At 37.5% G+C, this 20,373-nt stretch overlaps 1 protein-coding gene across 16 annotated transcripts in view; it reads right to left on the bottom strand.

Moving 5' to 3' along the window:
* The window catches only part of LOC107217245 (plasma membrane calcium-transporting ATPase 3), a 130,794-nt gene that overhangs the window by 46,871 nt on the left and 63,550 nt on the right, over positions 1–20,373 (bottom strand). For 12 of the 16 annotated variants that reach the window (XR_006904348.1, XR_006904352.1, XR_006904350.1 and 9 more), the window contains 11 exons: positions 12,216–12,495; positions 11,936–12,133; positions 11,372–11,601; positions 11,142–11,277; positions 10,883–11,017; positions 8,232–8,267; positions 5,750–6,126; positions 5,178–5,662; positions 3,843–4,888; positions 3,190–3,404; positions 2,911–3,062 (listed from right to left, as the gene is read on the bottom strand). Coding sequence is in view for 10 of the 16 variants with exons in the window: in XM_046739678.1 (XP_046595634.1) it covers positions 2,911–3,062; positions 3,190–3,404; positions 3,843–4,888; positions 5,178–5,662; positions 5,750–6,126; positions 8,232–8,267; positions 10,883–11,017; positions 11,142–11,277; positions 11,372–11,601; positions 11,936–12,133; positions 12,216–12,372 (3,167 nt within the window). In the remaining 6 variants the exon portion in view is untranslated. Of the gene's footprint in view, positions 1–2,910; positions 3,063–3,189; positions 3,405–3,842; positions 4,889–5,177; positions 5,663–5,749; positions 6,127–8,231; positions 8,268–10,882; positions 11,018–11,141; positions 11,278–11,371; positions 11,602–11,935; positions 12,134–12,215; positions 12,496–14,382; positions 14,588–18,414; positions 19,950–20,373 lie in introns of those variants that run through there. The other 4 variants (XM_046739681.1, XM_046739676.1, XM_015654664.2 and 1 more) reach the window with 3 other exon arrangements.

Here is a 20,373-nt window from a genome sequence, read left to right as displayed (position 1 = left end):
TGGTTACGAAAGCCAAAATAAATTCTGAACCAATAGTAAATTTTCACCGCGATCTCTTACGTCTTCAAGTACGTTTCGATTTCATAATATTTTTACTGAATTGATTATTTATGTAAGCTCGTTGGAAATAAATTTGATTTTTTTTCTCGGAACATCTGTGTACTCTGAGAAAGCTCTACGATAGTAGAACGCATTATACGAATGAAATTGTTTCAGTTATCGTTGTTCAAGAGTGCATGGTATCCGGAATTGCAACATAAATTGATCGCTCTGCATTGCATTTTGTGAGAATCGGCGAGTTTGTGATATGTATACATAATAGATCGCGAATGATTGTCTGTACACAGGTAGTGGCACGTGAATGTAGGTTACTTCGATATGGTAGTATAAGCTATTTGTATATTGTTAGTCGATACATTTACGGAAGCCTCGAAAACATTTCGATTTTCTACGCTTTGTGCAATTTCAGCAGCAGGAAGCGACTTCCATGCATTATTGTTATACTTGCAGTAGTTTTAAAAGTTGATGATTAATCACTCCCTAGTACGTTAAAATTAGCGGTCGAGTGATTCATTCGTTTGTTGTTACGTATCTGACTCTCGTGTTTCTTTTCTATCAACTCCTAAATCTATATCAATGGGCTCGTAATTAAAATTATACGATCTGCAACAGAATAAGCTTTTATGAAATAGCGTTTGGGAATAATGAGAATATATATACTTATATTCCTTTACGAATTGACGACACTTTTCATATCAAAAGTTTTTAAAACGTGTGAGAAGCTTTCGTTGAAAGTCAAGACATAACCTTTTCGAACAAAAGGTTTTGAGGGTGTCAAGAAAATGGCGGTGTTTTCAGTATGGAAAACCACCGCTTCTCGAATACAAAGTTCGAAATCTTACAGCTGGTGTGAGAAACACGTAAAAAAAAGGATCATGACCGAGAACCGAGCTCGGCACCATAAGAAAAACGCTTGCATGTTTTGCCGTAATATGACAACTCAGATGTGATTAGCATGTTATGTTTTCACTGATCTGAAGTAACAGCAGCGTATATGATTAAAGCGTATTTTTACGAATAATCAAGAGACGAGATCGTAGATTGTAGTTACGTATAATTTGAAGATGGAAAAAGGACCTACGGGTTAGGAATTGGATGTACTAGGACCAGGAACAAGGTTGTGGAAACGCCTGCGTCTTCGACGTTGACGTCGTAAAGTTCGGGGACCAAGAACAGTGAGTTTCCACCTGAACGAAGCAAAAATTAAAAAGAAGAATAGGAATAAAAAGAAACGTATCGTATGTAACGAAAACTGCAGTGAAGTTCAATGATAAGTACCCCTATTTGTCTCGTGTATGTTGCGTGATCGAAGTAAAAATAACCAAAATTAACAACACAAAACATTGATAAAAAAAAAATAATAAATAAAAATAATCAAGTAAAGTAAAACAGGAAAATGACAATTTAATGAATAAAAATCATACTATTCTGCATTACATAATCATATTAGTTGCCGATTATCTGGCATATTTAATTTTTATATGTGGTTGAATATAGTTTAAAGCCATTGAAAAACTAAAGCTAAGGATTAGAAAATTTATTGTCACGTTGTTTAGTTCTGTATGGTGATTGGAGAAAATAGAATTTCAGCCTCTTGTTATTTAGTATACAAACAAGTACGCAGATGTTAGATAGCTGTAATTATCATGCAACATCTAGTGTAGACAGAGAAACTGATGATACAGATATACGTATAGTATGTATACTTTGTATACAGTCACACATATATCTATCTATCTATACATATATATTAATAATATATATATATAAATAAGATCTGTAAGAAGGAATGGGGGAACGTTCAAGCTATATCTAAAAAATGCAACTATTTCAATTTTTCTGACAAAGTTACGAATCGTGTTACGAACGATATTTTCTCAAGTACTCGTTTAATATTATTCTTCATTCGATTTCCCACAAGGCATATATACACATTCAAATATGGAAAATACGAAAAAAAATCACAAGGAATTAAATTAATTTGCAAGGAAACTAAAAATCAAAATGAAAACAAACATGAGAAGAATAAAATTAATATCAATTATTCCTCTTTTCTCTTTATGTCAAATTGAATTAATCGCACTCTGTTGATTGCTGGTCATATAAGAGTGGAATATAGGAACGTAACACGTAATTCTCAACAAATTATTTCTGGCATATCAATTACTGTGGATTAGTGATGTCTAGCATGCAGTGGCCACTACCATGTACTAATTGGGGTAAACTAATTAAAGAAATTGACTAGATAAATACAATTAAGTTTTTTCTTTGGTTCTTTTTTGTTATCTTATTAACGCTACTAAAATCTTTCAGTGCTAATATCTGTTTTTTTTTTTTTTTACATCTTCATTATTCGCATGGGTACCATGCTGGTTACCTTCGTTCAATACTATTTACACGTTTTAAGTGTCGTTAATCATTCGGAGCAAATATTATCAGGGAGAAATTTTCTAAACTAGACAATATTTTTTTTTCTCCACCTCAAATTCCGTCACCACGTTCTCAAGTTGAAAAAAAATATAGCATATTTGCCACGAATAATCACGAGACGAATAACCTTCTTTTAATCTTTTCTTTTGTTTTTTGTTTAATGGACACGAACGAGGGATTATAAGTTTTATAATGCGTAATGATCATTGTGATGCTTTGCTACGGTTTTATCATCTAAATGGTAGTTGTTTTTTCCTTTGTTTTGGAAAAAAATACCGCACAATCTAGGTGTATGATATGACGCTGAAGGGAAGTATTAAAAAAAAAAAAAAAGAAAAAAAAAACCGGAAAATATTGTTTAGGCAATGAACGACATCGATATTATTTCTGTTTTGTTTTTGTTTTGTGTTTTGGACTTACGAAAGTATCTTGGGTATCTTGCGAGTTGGAATCGTCGTGACTAGCTGACCCCATATCAAAGTACCAACCCCAAAAAAGAGACACCACATCCACTGTTCCAGGGTAAGAGCCTTCGTGTGGAAGGCCATCTTTCCGTACTGAACAATGACTACCTTAAAATGAAAAACAGGAAAAGAAAAAAAACCGAAAGAAGTATAAAGAAGAGAAGGAAAAGGAAAAGAGAAGTCAAGTCGCGCCAATCGATCGACATGTAACATTTTTAAGAGTCCAATCACTCACTTGCGCCAAAGCAGTGCCGATCCATATTCCGTAGAATATCGGGTTGGTGAATAGTCCTTCGAAAATGTTTCGCTGTCCGTGTATTTTTCTTGCGTTCATTTCATTGAACAGTGTCATCATTACGAATGTATTGAAGATCACAGTGAAGTGCTGAGTGGGTTGTCCGCCAGACCTGATCGGGTCTTGACCGGACGGTATATCGAGCATCTTGTCACCTTTCAAGTTAAAAGTAAAAATTAAACACAAAAATGAATCCTTCCACCCGATCGAACACACTCTTGCAGTCCAGACTCTTTCGAGCAGTACTTATTCATCAAGTTTTTACATTTATTCGCTGAAAGATCTTGTCAATCTTTTTTTTTTTCACGATATATACAAATCGAAATAAACGCAGATGTCCCAAGAGACGTTTTCGAAATCCTAGAAAAACAAGAATTGATGCAAGTTTTAAATTTACACGTATCTGAGAGTAGAAAAAAACTGAATTGTAGCTTCTGAACGTAAGAAGTGCACGTTCAATAAATTTTTGAACGACATTTAGAAGTTTTCCGAAAATTCCGATGGAAGGATTCGTACGTTGAGAGAGTGTAGTGACCGTGTACAAATAAGTAAAGGGCAGTGAAATGGATTATGTATAAGAAAAGAAGTCTCACCAACGAATAGCAGTGTAAAAATAACGACCAACTGATAGATGGCTTGACCAAGTATATTCTTCATCATAGTTCTCGATATCAAAGGCTTCGTTCTGCCGTAAGGCTTTCGAAGGAGAAGATCAGGCGTCGGCATTTCAGTGGCGAGGGCTAGGGAAGCCAAAGTGTCCATGATCAGATTGACCCATAACATTTGAACAGCTCTTAGAGGTGAGTCTTGAACGGCACAAGCACCGATGAATGCTACAATAACAGCAACAACGTTAACCGTCAGCTGAAATTGCAAGAACTTTGCTATACTGTCATACACGTTTCTGCCCCACATAACGGCCTTAACGATTGAGGAGAAGTTGTCATCCGTAAGGATGATATCTGACGCTTCTTTGGCGACGTCCGTGCCGGCGATGCCCATGGCAAAACCGACGTCCGCCTTTTTCAGGGCCGGTCCGTCGTTCGTTCCGTCGCCGGTAACGGCAACGACTTCGCGGCTCTCGGTATTTTTACTGTCAATGATACCCTTGACCAGGGTGTATTTATCCGTCGGCGACGACCGCGCGAGTACCCTAAGTTTCGGCCAAACTTTGTCGAGCAGATGCTGGCGCACCTCGCCGTTGCTGTCCCTGATCCTTCTGTTGAACTCCTTTCCTTCCAGGATCAGGAAGTCCTCGTTTGGCTTGAGGATGCCACACTTGAGAGCGATCGATCTCGCCGTGTTTATGTTGTCGCCGGTGACCATCCTGACCGTGATACCGGCCTTCTGACACCTCCTGATGGCGTCAGGTACTTCGGGACGGACCGGATCTTCGATGCCGACTATGCAGAGGCACGTCAGATTGTTGACGATGTTCTCCTCGTTGTCCCAGTCTGGGTCGTTGTCGATGTGGACTTGATTTATCTCCGCTTTACCCGGCACAAAGTCCCGGTAAGCTATGGAGATTGTACGAAGACCGTCGCAAGCCATTGGCTCGATTACGTTCTTTACCAAACGTTCTTGCATCTCTCGAGTGAATTTCTCAAGGTGCCCGTCGCGACCGTAGATAAAGGCACATCTGTCGAAAGGCAACTCCATTTTGATATCCGTTTAAAAATGAGTTGGGTGTGTGTGTGTGTGTGTGTGTGTGTGTGTGTTAGCGCTTCCCTACATCAGTCCAAAATACTTTACAAATTTACAATTAATAAAAAGAAAGTTACATTTCATTTTAGTTCAATAGAATCGAAGATACATAAAAGGATTTTTCTTTAACGAGTTCTAGGAAAATTCCAAATATAACGAAGAAAGCAAAGGGAAGCTGATCGAGTATCTTTGGTAAAGATAGGAGGTTGTTGAGTGATGCTCACTTCTTCATGATGATCTCGGAAGCACCCTTGGTAAAGAGGCGATATCCGCCGCCCTGCCTGGGAATAACAGTTGACATGCTTTTCCTCACGCTGTTGAAAGTGTAAACCCTAGTGAATGTCTCTTCGGGAATATCATCACGTATAGTCTGATAGCTCTTGCCGAGGGCGGTAACGAATCCGAGTAAGGCACATTCGGTCTTGTTACCGACTTGCATCGCCAACTCGGTAGGATCCTGAGCCGGCATTATCCTAGATGTGTAAGCCGAGTTCACAGATATCGCTTGAACAAGCAAGTTGCCGACGTGGCTTGGTATATCGTTAAAGTTTGGCGTAGTCTTGCACATCTTTTCGCATACGTAGGACTGAACAACGGTCATTCTGTTGGTCGTCAGCGTTCCAGTTTTGTCCGAGCAAATCGCCGTCGCGTTACCCATTGTCTCGCAGGCGTCCAAATGTCGCACCAAATTGTTATCTTTCATCATTTTCTGAAATTTCAACATCAAACGTCAATTCAGAGTAACTTCACGCGACATATCTAACCGACGCCGCTTAATCCAAACAGTAATACAAACCTTGACGGAGTAAGCAAGCGACAGAGTAACGGCCAGAGGAAGACCTTCGGGCACTGCGACTACCAGTACCGTAACACCGATGATCAAGTGTTGCACAAGGTTGTTGACATACGTACTTTTCCAATGTTTTCCTTGTTGCACAAATGTCGTTATGCAAAATTGTATCACTAGTATGACGACTGTGAGAACGGCTATTGTCGACCCTGCGTAGCCAATTTGAATAGCAAGTTTGGTCAGTTTCGCCTGAAGAACGCTCTTCTCTTTCTTGTTCGAATGTTCGGGAGGAGGTTGAGACGAGGCTTCATGATTTTCGGCCGGCTCACGCTTCTCGTTGGCAGGTGCGTGACTGTTTCCAGTTACTTCTCCAGCTTCCTCTCCTTTGTCATTGAATCAAATTTATTTACAGTTAAAACGATTGACTATAAATTTCTTCTTTTTTTGTTTATTTTTTTTGTCTTTTTTCTTTCTTGATACTTAGATATCAGCCATTCTCCGCAGTTGCAATCAATCTCTCATGCTGGTAGCGAACAAGAAAGGGGGAGAGAATGAAAAATCTAACAAACAAACGCAATACTACAAAAAGAGAAGGAATGATGGCAGGCTTCGTTTCGAATTGGGGCAAAAAGCCAAGGCTGACAATTGCAAGCGCAGAGACGGCAGATAAATTGAAATTGTTAGTAGAAGTGTGTATCGAGAAAGAGGCAGAAAAAGACAATGAAGCTTGTGTCAAGCTGTTAGGATCCTAGAGAGAGTTTGTTACACTGCTACGATTATCGTCGATTTTTGTTCAAATTTTACATAAACAAATATCAGAGTACAGATAATGGATCATATTATGTGTATATATATAACAGTAATAAAAGAAAAGGAAAAAACAGATTAGTCCACCACCAAAATGCAGGAACATAAAATATCACTAGTTAATACAAAACAATGAAAATCCATTACTGATAATGCAAATAATTATGATACATTTTTATATGGGTACTAGGTGGTTAAGGTAGTTTTGTAAGGTATGCACAACACATTGGGAATGATATGAAATTTTTTTGCGAAAAATCGCTATAATAGAAGCACAAAGTGTTTAATTAAATTATTATTCACACTTGGCGTCGATATGCTGCGTCGATATAGTCAGTGACGTGTTGGCGATAACGGAATGCTACATGCGAATGTAGAGGCAACAATTGAATGCGAATTGTTTTTTTAATTTGTTTGTTTATGTACATGAACAAGTCAGTAGAAAAAATGTTCAATCCCGACCCCTCAAAATGTTTCGATTTATAACCTGAAATTGGGCCTCTTAAAAAAGTGATAAATAAAATGATTTTGCTCTGGTATTTAAGTGGTAGAAAAACTGCTCACTCAAAGCATCGAAATTAAAGATTCTTTAGGTTCAATCATCATTAGAAAAAATATTGTTCTTTTTGTTTTGCGTTAGGATCAAAAAAAAAAACTAGTGTTGTATATGAGTGAGTAATTTTTTCCAATCTACTACATATCCGCGATATTTTTGAAGTCATATAAAACATTGGAAAAATGTTGAAATTTCATCATTTCAAGAGTTTGAAAAAATATTTCTCAAGTATTTTTATGTAGAATCAAGTTCCGGATAATGCTAAGTTCAGATGAAAAATGAGGGATCGAAAAAAAAGAAAGTGTTAATGTTTTACTTTCTGAAGACTCTAATGCACATGTTGTGAACGAAAAACTTATAGAAGTCACAAGCAAAAGCCTGCAAGAAAGTGAAAATGTGCGATGAGTTTTGATATCAACTTGTTGACCGGAAGATGTTTTCTTTTTTGTATTGGTTTGAGTACAGAATAAAAATTCAAAGTCTTATAACATAAGGACGATGTGAAAAAGTAAGTTATGAAATGTTTGTTAGATTAGAAGTTTACCGTTTATAAGCATACATAATATGTAAAACGTATATTTGATTGTAAGGAACTAAAAATATTACTTAAATGATTAAAAGAAAAAAATTGATGTGCGTATGTAGGTACATAAGGTATCCCATTTTAATAAACTCATTACAATATCGCCGAAGGTGAAAACGATTCTCGTTTCAATTTGTTATTTTTCTAACCAATCACGATTTTCATGCTGTATTTTTTCTGACCGACATTATACTGATTCCAATGATTTAGAATCGAATATTGTTTTCATTTGAATATACCAATACAGTAAAATAACTTGATCCAAGTATTTTTTGCTTCGTATTATTCTCCCGAATCCATCATTTCCCGCGTTATCACAGTTGACTGATTGAATGGGACGCCTCGTGTTCATACATTTATATGTGTATACATCATATATCAACAGAGAAAAAGTGCGAGATACCTGAGATATTGAAAAAGATACCACGTGTAGTAAAGTTATTAGAGTCTGAATAGCATGAGAGTTAATAGTTGATTGCATGTACGAAATTTTTTAATGAAATATTTCTTTAGAGGAAAGTATATTATTTGATTTTAATCACCTGGTGCAGACTTCTTCTTCCGCTGCTTTTTAGCTTCTAGATAAAAAAACCCATGCAAAACAAAATTCATTAGCAATCTTTGTGGTAAAAGTTTATCATACCAAATGAGTAAGTAGAATTGGAATGAGGACAATTTTGTTTGTTTCTTTTTTTTATTTTATTGATTCGTATTTTTAATCACATCGAGTGTTGTTATTTTTCCCGTTTATTCATCATTAGTTTTTTTTTTTTATTGTATATTTACAATATACCGCGGAGTGTTTCTGAAAAATATTACTACGTTCATTGTTTGTGTCTGGAGAGACACAACGGAGAATAAACATTGAGAAAAAATAAAAAGAAAGGAAACTGCTCGTTCAAACTGTGATATTTTAATTACTTAGCCGGTGAAAATTCACAGCTTTTGCTTATAAAGAAAATATAAAAAAAAGATTCACAAATAACAAGTGCCAGAAAATACGAAAATTTCACAGTTACGATATTTGTAAAAGCGGATTATGCTAATACCGATAAAACACCCTGCGTGTATATTTATTATTATATAACTTGATGTTTTGAAAGATTATCAACACCCTGGAAGGTTTATGAATATATACGGAAAATAGACGAGTAAGTAGCGAGAAAAACAGCTATTTTTCATTATTTTCTGTACAGCCATTCAAATATTACGTAACGTTCTGAGCGGGAGGGGGGGGGGGGGGTAGGAATAAACTCTCTGAGTCAGGGAGAAAAACTCTTGTTTTATATATTCCATCCAATATAAATACGCAACGCTTGAAATTGGATACTGAGCTGCGTTAAATCAAAATATATCAAATTTGATACTTAAATTGATACTGAGATTAAAAATATCGAATAATATTATTTTAGGAAAAAATATCGAGGTATTGATATATCGATATATTTCGCCCATCGGGGGGGGGGCTTCACTGTGAGACCTCTGACGAAGGATGGAGGGATACACTCGCAGCGTCATGTCACGCTTTTTTTTATGCATATATATCCGTTTTTGGATCGGACAATTAACATTATCAGTCATATTAACCCTTTCAGTCACAGTGGGATGCTCAGTGTCCCACCTCAACAATTTTCATGTCCTCTTAGCCTTATCAGAGTTTATTTACATCTTAAAATAATCGTTGTTACTTCGTATAACGCCAAATAAGTTTTTTCGATTTTACATCCGCCATATTGGATCCACCATGTTGGATTTAGAAATTATCGAATTCTGACTTGAGATTCGCGATCAGCGACCCCGAAAATCTTCCGAGTAATAAAATTCAGGCCGGAATGTTGTGTTGAAAAATGTCTGACTGAAGGGGTTAACAAATTGTAAATGGTAGAACGGAATACATCATATCATACCAAGAGGGGGGTAAAAAAAATTGCGTGACGTCATGTGATATGGGGTCCTCCACCTTAGGAGGGTGTAAAATGGTAAAAAACAGCGTGACTGAATATTCGAATGGCCTGTTAAATGTAATTATTCGTTCCGATAAGAAAAGAATAAATAATTCATTGGTATTTATGAATAGTGCAACATTAGCGTTTGTATGCAAAGTAGAATTTAGCACCAACAATCATCGGCATATTTCAAACATTCGCGTAAATATTGATTGAAACCTTCCGGAGTGGACTGACGACGAAGAAATAGACAGGGGATTGACGATCAAACGGGTCAACTACATACATATATTGTATAATGGACGAAAAATTTGAACCGTTTACAATTTCGTCTTCATTTTCACTCGTTTATTTACTTTCCCTTCATGCATGGTAACGCTGAATGATAAAGTATAGAAGAAATTTGGAACAATTCGAATTGGCAAAGTATTCAAGGGAAAGAAATGAAAGAGAAGAAGAAGAAAAGAGTGTAAACGATTCAATTCAGGCACAGGGGGGAAACAGAGAATCACCACAGATATTTGTGAAATACCTATTGAATATAAATCACAATTAGGTATAATATGTAACGTACGAGGACAAGGACAAGTGGGACAGAGCAAGATGCATAATAATACCGAGGTGGATAATTTCGATGCGTCGAGAATCAATTACTCAAGACAGAAATGAACAATAAACGCGTATCTCTGTTCTGTATCTTTTTACCTTAAATTCGATTTGAAATAGAATCGTATGTTACACTTTTCCTATGGCTTTTCAGATTTTAAACGTAATTAGTAGACGTTAATTAAACCCACTCTGAAAACGTAGCAAATTCATGCCAAGGGAAAAACACGGTGTACAAAAGTATAACGTCTATTGTATTTTTGTACGAAAATTTTGTTTGGATTGTTTTTCGTCTATTTTTTTTTTTTTTTTTTTTTTTTTTAATAAACAATTTCTTTCATCACATCAGACCACATCAAACTTAAAAACCATGCTAATCAATTTTTTTTTCTGTGTTCCCTATTTCTAGTCGAGAGTCATCTTCCGGTTTCTGTTCACCGAGAATCTGATAATGGACATGCCACAAAAGTAACTGGACCTGTTACTCCGTTATTTTACAACATACATATCGATAGGTCTTCATCTCTGATCGATGAATGGAATATCGCGTTCATCAACGGAGTAACAGGCGGAACACCTCTGGGTATTGTAGGCAAACCTGATAGTGTTGATCCCCTGCGATACGAATGACGAATACGCACCTTTTTTCATCTGTTTGATCTCCTGCTCTTGCTGGTTAACTGCTGCTCCTAACAGAGTGAAAATTATACCAGCCTGGGAGTTCACACCGACTGCGGTTACCAACATTTTACCAGATCCCTCCATGACGTGGGTACCTAAATAAATGTATCAATAATTTTTTTTTATCGTTGTTCAAAATCGTTCAAACGTGGTCTTTAGAAACGAATAAGCAACGCAAGTATCAACCACTATAAAATTCAATCGTGTTTTTTCAATTACCTGACAGCATCATAGGATCGAACGATTCCCCCTTCTTCACATGATCTGATTCTCCTGTTAAACTTGACTCGTCTACTTTAACGTCGTTACTTTGTATCAGGATACCATCAGCTGGAAGTAAATCTCCGTATTTTACCTGTAGAACAATTGAAATTGTGAGATAAGATCAAGTGGTTTTGTGAAGGAAAAAAAAAAACAATGCGCGCATTGTAGATCCAAACATCATTTACCTGACATATGTCACCAACGACAATGTCCGATACAGATATTTGCTTGACTTCCCCTTGTCGAATGACAGAGAACTTGTGTTCGCCTTCTATTCGACTCTGGAGACCTCGAAATTGTCTTTCCTTGCTATAGTCGTTGAAAGCTGTTACGAATACGACTACAATAACGGAAATCAGGATTGCCAAACCCTCAATCCATCCATGTTGCCCTTCTGCATCATCAACTTTTGGCCCTGTGAAACGAGTGAAAATAAAAACAAACAAACTAATCGTATCCTAGATCCTCGAACATGTGATGATAATGTGACAAATTTTGATCTGTGATTATAGTAAATGGCATTGAATCGGATGCACAGCGTACGCAATTTTTCCTCAACGCAGCGATGTAGATTAGAACGAGTTAAAGGAAAACTGGATTGGCTAATTCTGAACATTCGTGATGGTATCGATGAATATTGGAATAGTTTACAAATGACGCAATTACCATTTTCTACAATGCTACAGGTCTTAGATATACTGTCCTGATAAGAATGACCTAGAAATTGGTAATACGAAACGAAATCTTACCGATGGCTTCGTCGTCAGTGGGCTGGTAAAAACTAAGACCGAGCGACACCAATGCCGCTATTTCTAGAATAATAAGTGTTACATCCTGTAACGCCTCCCAGACTAATTGCATAAACGTTTTTGCTGGTTTTGGAGGTATCATGTTAGAACCAAACGTGTCCTGTCTGTGTTGCATGTCTGCTACGGATCCGCTGAGTCCTGATGGAGTTGATAAAAAATGTTAGTAACGTTTCGATGCTCGAGAAAACCTCGTTAAAACAAATATATGTGGAAAAATCACCTTCGCTAGGGGAGGTGTACAACTTTTTGCATATTTCCTGAACACCGCCAAGGGCGTTGACTTTTGCGATGCTCTCTGGACCCCGGTGCTCCATGAGCTCCCGGAGCTGTTTCAGAGTCACCCCATACTGGGCCGGCCGCCCATCTATCGTCGCCATTTTTGCTTCGCTGATCTGGTTGGCTCACGCCAACAGCTGGGTAGTTACCCAAAGCTGACCCACTCCTGCTATTGCTTCGTTGTCGCTACTTGCGTAGCCTCCAAGTAACTGGAGGTCCAAAATCTGTGCAAACAAGAGAGATACATAGATAAGTCCAGTGCCTAATCAAATATTTTCAAGCGACAGCGCCATCAATATATGTCTCAAGAATGCATAATTGTATATTTTTAGCACTGATTCACTTTTCAAATATTTATTTATAGTTCTACTCGTTAAGCGATGCTAATGATGGTGTACTTTCAGGGTTTAGTCTGTATTCGCAAGTTTTGAGATGGTTCATGCATGTTCAAATGAAGGTAAAAGTTACGCACATATAAAAGAAATGACAAATTTGCACTGTTTGTCAGGACTTTTGTCCTTGAAAACTTATTTCTTGATATTATTTGCTTGAACAACGGAAGCTGAATATAAATATGGATAATACATTTATGTAGTGATGAATTTTCATTCTTTCATTTCTCTGCGAACTGTGTTTCGCTAACTAATCGAAGAGCGTTCCGTGCCCCAAGGCTTCGCTAGTGTTATTTTACCTTGGCGAGATATTTCTTGTGCAAATGTTAGATATGTACCAAAAGAATAGGTTCTTTCGCCAAGAAATTCGTCACGCTTTCATACATGAAAATGACTGTTTGCTCATTTTTTCATGGAGAATTAAAATCTATTGTATATATAACAAAAAGTTAATGCATTCTGGTATATGATCGTACAAAAAGTCAAGTAATTTTGAAAACCTTGGAATAACGATCTTTACTGTAGAATTTTTCAACGATTTGAAGTATGTGGTTAAAAAAGTTGTATGGCAATCTTTAGAAAGAGAGTACTAATTGATCTCCAAATAAATTTAAAGCAATAAAGTGTCGAACATTTCTTTATTGAGTTTAATCGATGTATGCAGTTACCGTGGAATCTTCCCAAATCTATAAATAGCAAACTTGAAGCAATAATAATTGATTAAGCACGGTGAATCAGACGAGTAGGGTAAAATGAAACGCGTACACAAATATGATAGACACGCAATCATTTTTACTGGGTAGACAGCAAATTGTAATATTTGTTCAACAAATAATGATAACGCTGCAGTCGCATTGCACGAGACGGTATATCATATTATTATTACGAGTATCATCATTTCTATTAAAGCTAACATTTAAAAAAAAGTCTTCCGTTGCATTCATTCAAATACAAACAGACGCTTTTATGTTGAAAAAGTATATTTCATCTCTTTCCGAAAATTTTGCTTGAAGTACAAGATGTAAAAGTCTATTCCAGAATATATACGATTCTTCAGAACAGTCACTTATTCAAATTATCAATTTTGGACGTTAAATTTCGAAAAATGTATGGTACACAGAATAAAGATTCTATTCTTCGGTATAATAATTCGTAAACGTTCGAAATTCAAATTTATGGTACGCTGGAATCTTGATGCTTCAACTTGGATCGGAGTGCTGCGAGTCCGCGAGATGGGTGGAGGTTATGTTTCACCGATCTTCACGATTTGATAAGAATGAATAATAAAGAATGATACGGGACGACGGTAGGTGAAGAAGAGAAAATATGCGAAAAAGAAGAGCCAGAAAAGCAAAAGGAGTCAGAGGCCTGTTGTAAATGTAAAGGAAAAGAGATGTGAAATGGAAGGCTGGGGAATGAGTGACGGTGTTGAACGCGCGAGTAAATAAAACATGAGAGAATCGCGTCTGACGCTGAACGAGCCCCGATGTGCGAATGACATAAAATAGAAGTGACGTAAGCCGTATAACGGTACATTTAATATCTCACAAATAGAGGTTATGACTGTTCAATTAAGAGGAAGGGAAAAATTTACTCACAGAAAATAGTACATAGGAAAGGGGTTTCGTTAATATTATAATTGTTACTCATAACTTTTGTAGAATCGGTGGAAGAAAGAAATCAAGGAAAGATAAATACGACGAGAGCATTAAAATTTACCTGACTATCGCAACGAGAATCACTGGTTTCGAATGTATGTACACAATAGTGAATATGAACCACGATTAAAAACACAGACCGCGTGGTGCTACTGTTCTTCACAGAATCTCACACTCCTCGGCAAAATTAGTCCATAGAATACGCGAATCGAAAGAAGGAAACCAATAGTACCAAAAAAAAAAACCGGTCAGGTAAACACGTACGAAATAAGATAAAAAAAAAAAAAAAAAAGAAATCCCCGAGAAAGGAGAATCCAAGCACGGAGTATGCGAGCGTGTGTAGATGCAAGTGAACGGGCAACCGGAATGTAGGATGTTTCACTGGTCAACTAGTAGTCTTGTACCGGCAATATTAATCAAACATCCTCCACAGTTCGATCAAGGCACGTCGCGTTCGAGGAATTATCACTTATCACTTTAAAACGCATCGCAATGATTAAATAAACAGAGACAGGTATAATATGGCATACACGACAGGTGTAAGCTTGAGAAAAAAATCTAATTTTTTCTGTATGTATCGTAGTACACGATACGGGCCGTAGTAGATAAATATGGGAAAATAAAATGAATGAATGTAGCAACGCTCGCTCCTTCCTTCACCCCGGCACTGTTTCTTTTTCCAGTTAGTTCTCTACCTCACTTTCTCTCTCTATCCATCTATCTATGTATCTATCTATCTATCTCACTCACTCACTCACTCACTCACTCCCGAGGACGACGACGCTATTGAAACACCGGCTAGCTGTCGAGTGAGTGAGTATGAAACTTTGAGATGAGCTAGACTCGGTCATGTTTAACGTGTAGACATGCCTAGGCCTCGCCCCACCAGCGTGTCACGCGTCGCCGCTTCGAACGGGCTCTTCGAAAATTTGAACAGCCTTCGGGTCTGGCGACCGAAGATTTCAAGATATTATGAGCTTATCTCTGAGGCTTGATAACGAGCCGAAAACTGATTACTGTATAATACGCTATGCGGCATATTTATGGTCATCAGTAAACATTGACGTCAATCGAGGAAGCCAACTGCAAAGACGAGTGTGAAGCTATTACGAGAGGCAAGATAAATAGTACAAGTTTCATTTAATTGTTTGTTAGCGAGCCAAAGGTGTATAATTAAATTTGAAATTTGAATTTTATTACCATGCTATTGTTTTATATGGGATTTAAATAAGTTATATTCTGTACAGGATTATCGCTTACCTAACTTAAGTCAATTACGGTACATGTGCGATTATTATTACATTGTTGAAACGTATAATTTTGAAAAACTGGTAAAGCATCGCTAGATACCAGGTTCGATTCCTGGCTCCGTCGTTAATTTTTCGAATTTACCAGTTTTTCAAAATTATACGTTTCAACAATGAAAAATGCCTCGTGATTAATATTAATATTGATGATGCATATCCGCATTTCAATATTAGACGGTCATTGACTGTCTTACGAGCTTCGCATCAAGAAGCGTAAGATACCAAAATGTAAACACACTTACAGACATTCTTACAAGTTGTGTCTCGAAGAGGAAGAACACTTTCTATATTCACACATTATTATTACATTGTTCTTTTTTGTCGACTGAGATATCAGTTATAAGATACAACCGAGTAAATATTCATACGAGTATTTGAGAACGTTGCATTGATAATCTTAAGATTGGAATTCAACCTTGACTTGCACCTCGGTATACTTATCTTGCATTTCAATATCAAATGCTGTAACAAGGTATACCGGGATGAAAAGTTTTTTTTTTATTTTACTTCAACTGCCAAAGGGGCAGCAAATTTTTTAGTTTCCTCGTAATCGGGAAAGAGTTATAAATATCGTGACGTTAAACTCGGGAAGACAGGAAGCCTGAAAGCCTATTTAATTATTGGTACTGTTTTGCGGTTTTCTGTATAACGTAATCGGTCCGCATATGGGACGACGGCATTAGTTTCGGCACACTGGCATGTTCTATTCTTTATTTCGGGTTAACACAAAGCTTGTGGTGAGACGAGCTAATAATTATAGAGCACGTGGTACCACGTGGGGTCTCGACAGTGGTCTAAATGTCTGCATATTTAATATAGATAGGCACACATTCATACACTAAGAGATGAAAATGTGAAAACTGAACGTGTAATATATTTCATGTTCGGAGGAATGAAGTCTCGGGATATTTTAAATGCGTACTTTTTATCCGTCCTCAAACAACGTGTATAAGAATGATGTAGGAGTTTGCAAAAAGAAATACGGCTATACAATTTGGAGCATTGATCAACGATGTATGAGGCGGCGAACTGGGATTACCTTTTTGTTCAGGTCTTATGCACTTAGGAGTAAACGTCTTTTGTTCATCATCTAAGCCTTTGATTACTTCGAGACAAGTTTTCTATCTGACAAGCGTCGTCGAACCGGCAATATATGAGATGCGTTGCAAAATTCTTACGTGAGATAATGACAAAAATAATAGAAGTAGAGTATCAGTTTATGAGAAATTTAAAAAGCAAGGTTTCTCCTTGGCATAGAGCCTCAGTCGAACTTGATTCAATTTAAACTAGATGCCAAAGAAGCTACTAATATCTGTGCATACATCAATAGTCGCTCTCCATATTGCGAAGTTTTCATTTCATACTTCACTCTTTAGCCGTACTGGCATTAAAACATATTTTGTACACGGAACTATGTCGGGCAAATGGAAATATTGTTATTCGAAAACCTGACTCAGTTGCTAAACATACTGGTACATTTTCGAATTATTAGAAAAGTAGACGAACCAAGGTGAATAATTGTCGATATTCAATCAACCGGTGTATAAATGGAATGGCTGCGTGGAAATATCGATTTGGTAAGTGTAAATTGTAGCTGACAATAATGTCAGAATAACGGACGTGAGTTCGGCCAAAATTTCACTTTGTCCAATGTCGATTACATGGATCATATACGAATGTGTGTGGTGTTTATCGAATGAATGAAAAATGACGGAGAGCAAGTAAAGGCCAGGGATTGAAGCCAGTATTTGTCGGAATTCCGTCTATATATTTTTAAAAGTATATTTTTAAATCGCACGTCTTCGGCTGCCAGGTACATATCAGTTTCAACTCAATATCGAAGAAATATTTCACAGTATTTAATAAATCTCAGGTGTGAATATCATTCGCACATTGATTCACGGGGTGCGTATACCATGCACATACACAGAGTTCGGAAATACGTGTAACAGATCGGCGAAGAAAATAATTGAAATAAAAAGCGTTACTCGAAAAGAGATTGTGACAAAAAAATATTCCCGAATCTGTAACCGGTTGCTAAATGTAATTCGTAAGTAATACGTATAATTATCTCGTCGAATAGCGAGCAATGCGTGCAGTAAAATTCGAACGCGTCGATTGTGACGACGATAAGAGTTGAAAGAGGAGATTCACGCGTATTGAAGACATAGCGTAAATACGCAAGTATGTAAGTATATACCAACATGCATGAATACACGTTTTGTCGCGGAAGGGAATGGAAGTGAAATCCCCAGGCGTCTGTCCGTCCGGGAGAATTTTGGTCCGCGGAGCTGGTTGGCTGGCACTCCCGAAATAATGTTCGACGAACGAAAAGCCAGCCCAGGCTTGCCTCTCTACCTCGCTCGTAGTTTGAGATGTTACATAATTCGCGTTATTCCACAATCTGCATTTTACCCAGCCACCTGTCCATTTATCCACAAATCTATCTATTCATACGTCTATCTATTACCTCGTCTACTGCACAGCACTTGTCTACGAGAAAAGAAGAAGAAGAAGACGAAGTAGAAGAAGAAAACAACAACAAACAAACAAGATAATTCGTTGCTCACATCACTTACTCACATACGACGAAGAGAATGATTATTTCTCCTCGTTCTCCATCTTTTCACTCTTATCCTCTCTACTATGATCAAAAAAGTCGGTAAAAAATGGATTACGTGGGTAGGGTTATAAATAGTTAGACGCAGGATCACGAGGCGACCGTATGAACGAAGCACTCGGTAATTTTGAATCGGAAACTATAACCTAGACGGTGTGTTACTTACTATAGATTATACGCAGGGCGGCAGGGAGATCGAGTATATCGTGCGTCCAGCGGTCAGCCGAGTATCACAGTAACGAGCAACTACTGGGTGATAATCAGAAGGCTCTCCGGTTCTCTCTTTCTATTTCTCTTTCTCTTTCTCCGTCTGTCTCGCTACTCCGTTGTCACATGCACAGATTCATCGAGCACGCACGCACTCTGCTTGTAACCCGCGATACGACAGTCTCCACTAAAAATAACTCCGCTTTTGAGTACAGAGGTGAATGTTACTGTTTGGTACGAGCCGTTTTATACCTTGATCGACACATTTATTCTCGCTATTTATTAACACGTCTAAATTGAGCCTCCTCTCAGGCCTCGGTATTTCAATATAATTATTATTATTGTTGTTAATGTTATTATTTCGAAAAAAGTTTAATTGTGACCAACAAAATTAAAGAATAAGTCGTATTTATAAGAACACTTTCTTTTTAACCGCCGTTCCGTACTTTAATCACGAACAGTCGATGATTATTCACTTATTATATTATACGAGTCGTCGAGTATAAAGTATTTTTTCATTTAGCTACATGTATGTACACACAATCCTCTATGTGGCTGTTGTATTTTATGACCTTATTTCTCTTCACTGTGTATCACTTTTTATCGTTTTTATACTGTGTATATGTATACGTGTGTATGTATACATGTGTGTACACGCGGTCGAGAAATGCGTGTTTATATATAATGCAATATGCTTGGCCTTTGGTGAACTTGGATGATCTTTTTTTACCCTTCGGCCTAGGATAGATTCGATAATTTAAGGGCGTCTGCCTTGGAAAGATCGAAGCTTGCGGTAGAACTTGCACAGACGTACGATGACAGAGTCGTAGCTTGCGCAACCCCAGATATTGCACGATTGTCGGTTGAGTTTCGAATTGTCACCCTTCGTCGTTCAAGCTCTTAGCGAGTCCCTCTTTGCGTCTAACTCTTTTCGGTTCAATATTTATCGCGGCTTTTTCCTTAATGCCTTTTTTCATGAAGACAGTATTGTTGCAATATTCTAGACGGGCTTCGTGCTTGCAGAATCGTTGAATTTCAGATAGCGTTATAAACGATGACACGGGGTTGAATTCTGGACAGTGCAGACGATGGCTGACAGTTTACGCGATATTAAACATTAACCCGATGGCTGAGAAAAAAAAACAGACTGTAACATGATAAACGATAACCGCGCTTATGCGTGATTTGGTCCGTTATGCAGGTGATTATTATTATTACTATTTTTGATTATTATTATTATTATTATTTATTGTTATTATTATTTTGTTATTATTATTATACCGAAGAGTAAGCTTGTTTTTCTTGCCGACTGTTTTTTTTTTTGTTTGCCTCTGCTACTTATTTTCTTTACCGTTTTATTTAACCTTGATAGATTAATTTTTTTTCCCCGTACGACGATTTTCTCTCTCTCCCTTCTCTTTCCTCGTATGTTCTTTCCTTTTTACACGACACGATGTACAGTGTGTTCCGTAGCGATGACTTTTTCGGACTGGCTTCGGGGGGTTCGCTAGTGGACGCCGCGGGGCTTTTTGCGCAAGCGCTATTCGTCGACCGCAACTTATCCACGGACCATGGCCTCGCGTTGTTGGGCTCGCTGGGCGTACGTCGACGTTTACGTGAACAGTATAGAACAGCCGAGCGGGATGGAAAAGAGTAAGAAAAGGAAGAGGAAAAAAAAAAAAATTGAGCGGCAGGATGCAGCTGAGATCGGGAGAAATTAGACGAAGAAACGGGGTGTCGGCGGCGGGGGAAATGGCGATCGGACCGATGCAGGAATTTTTCTTCCCTTCCATTTTTTTCAAACTCGCATCCTATTTTCATTTTTCATCCCACAGAGCTGTCCGGATTTATCTTTGGCGCCGGTTCCGCACACGTTGCAACTTTTTATTTTACTTCGCGTTATTCTTATTTTTGTTTT

This window comes from Neodiprion lecontei, chromosome 5 (genome assembly GCF_021901455.1).
Source record: "Neodiprion lecontei isolate iyNeoLeco1 chromosome 5, iyNeoLeco1.1, whole genome shotgun sequence".
NCBI lineage: Eukaryota > Metazoa > Arthropoda > Insecta > Hymenoptera > Diprionidae > Neodiprion > Neodiprion lecontei.
The sequence above is the reverse complement of the archived record's forward strand: the minus strand, read 5'-3'. Positions and strand labels throughout refer to the sequence as shown.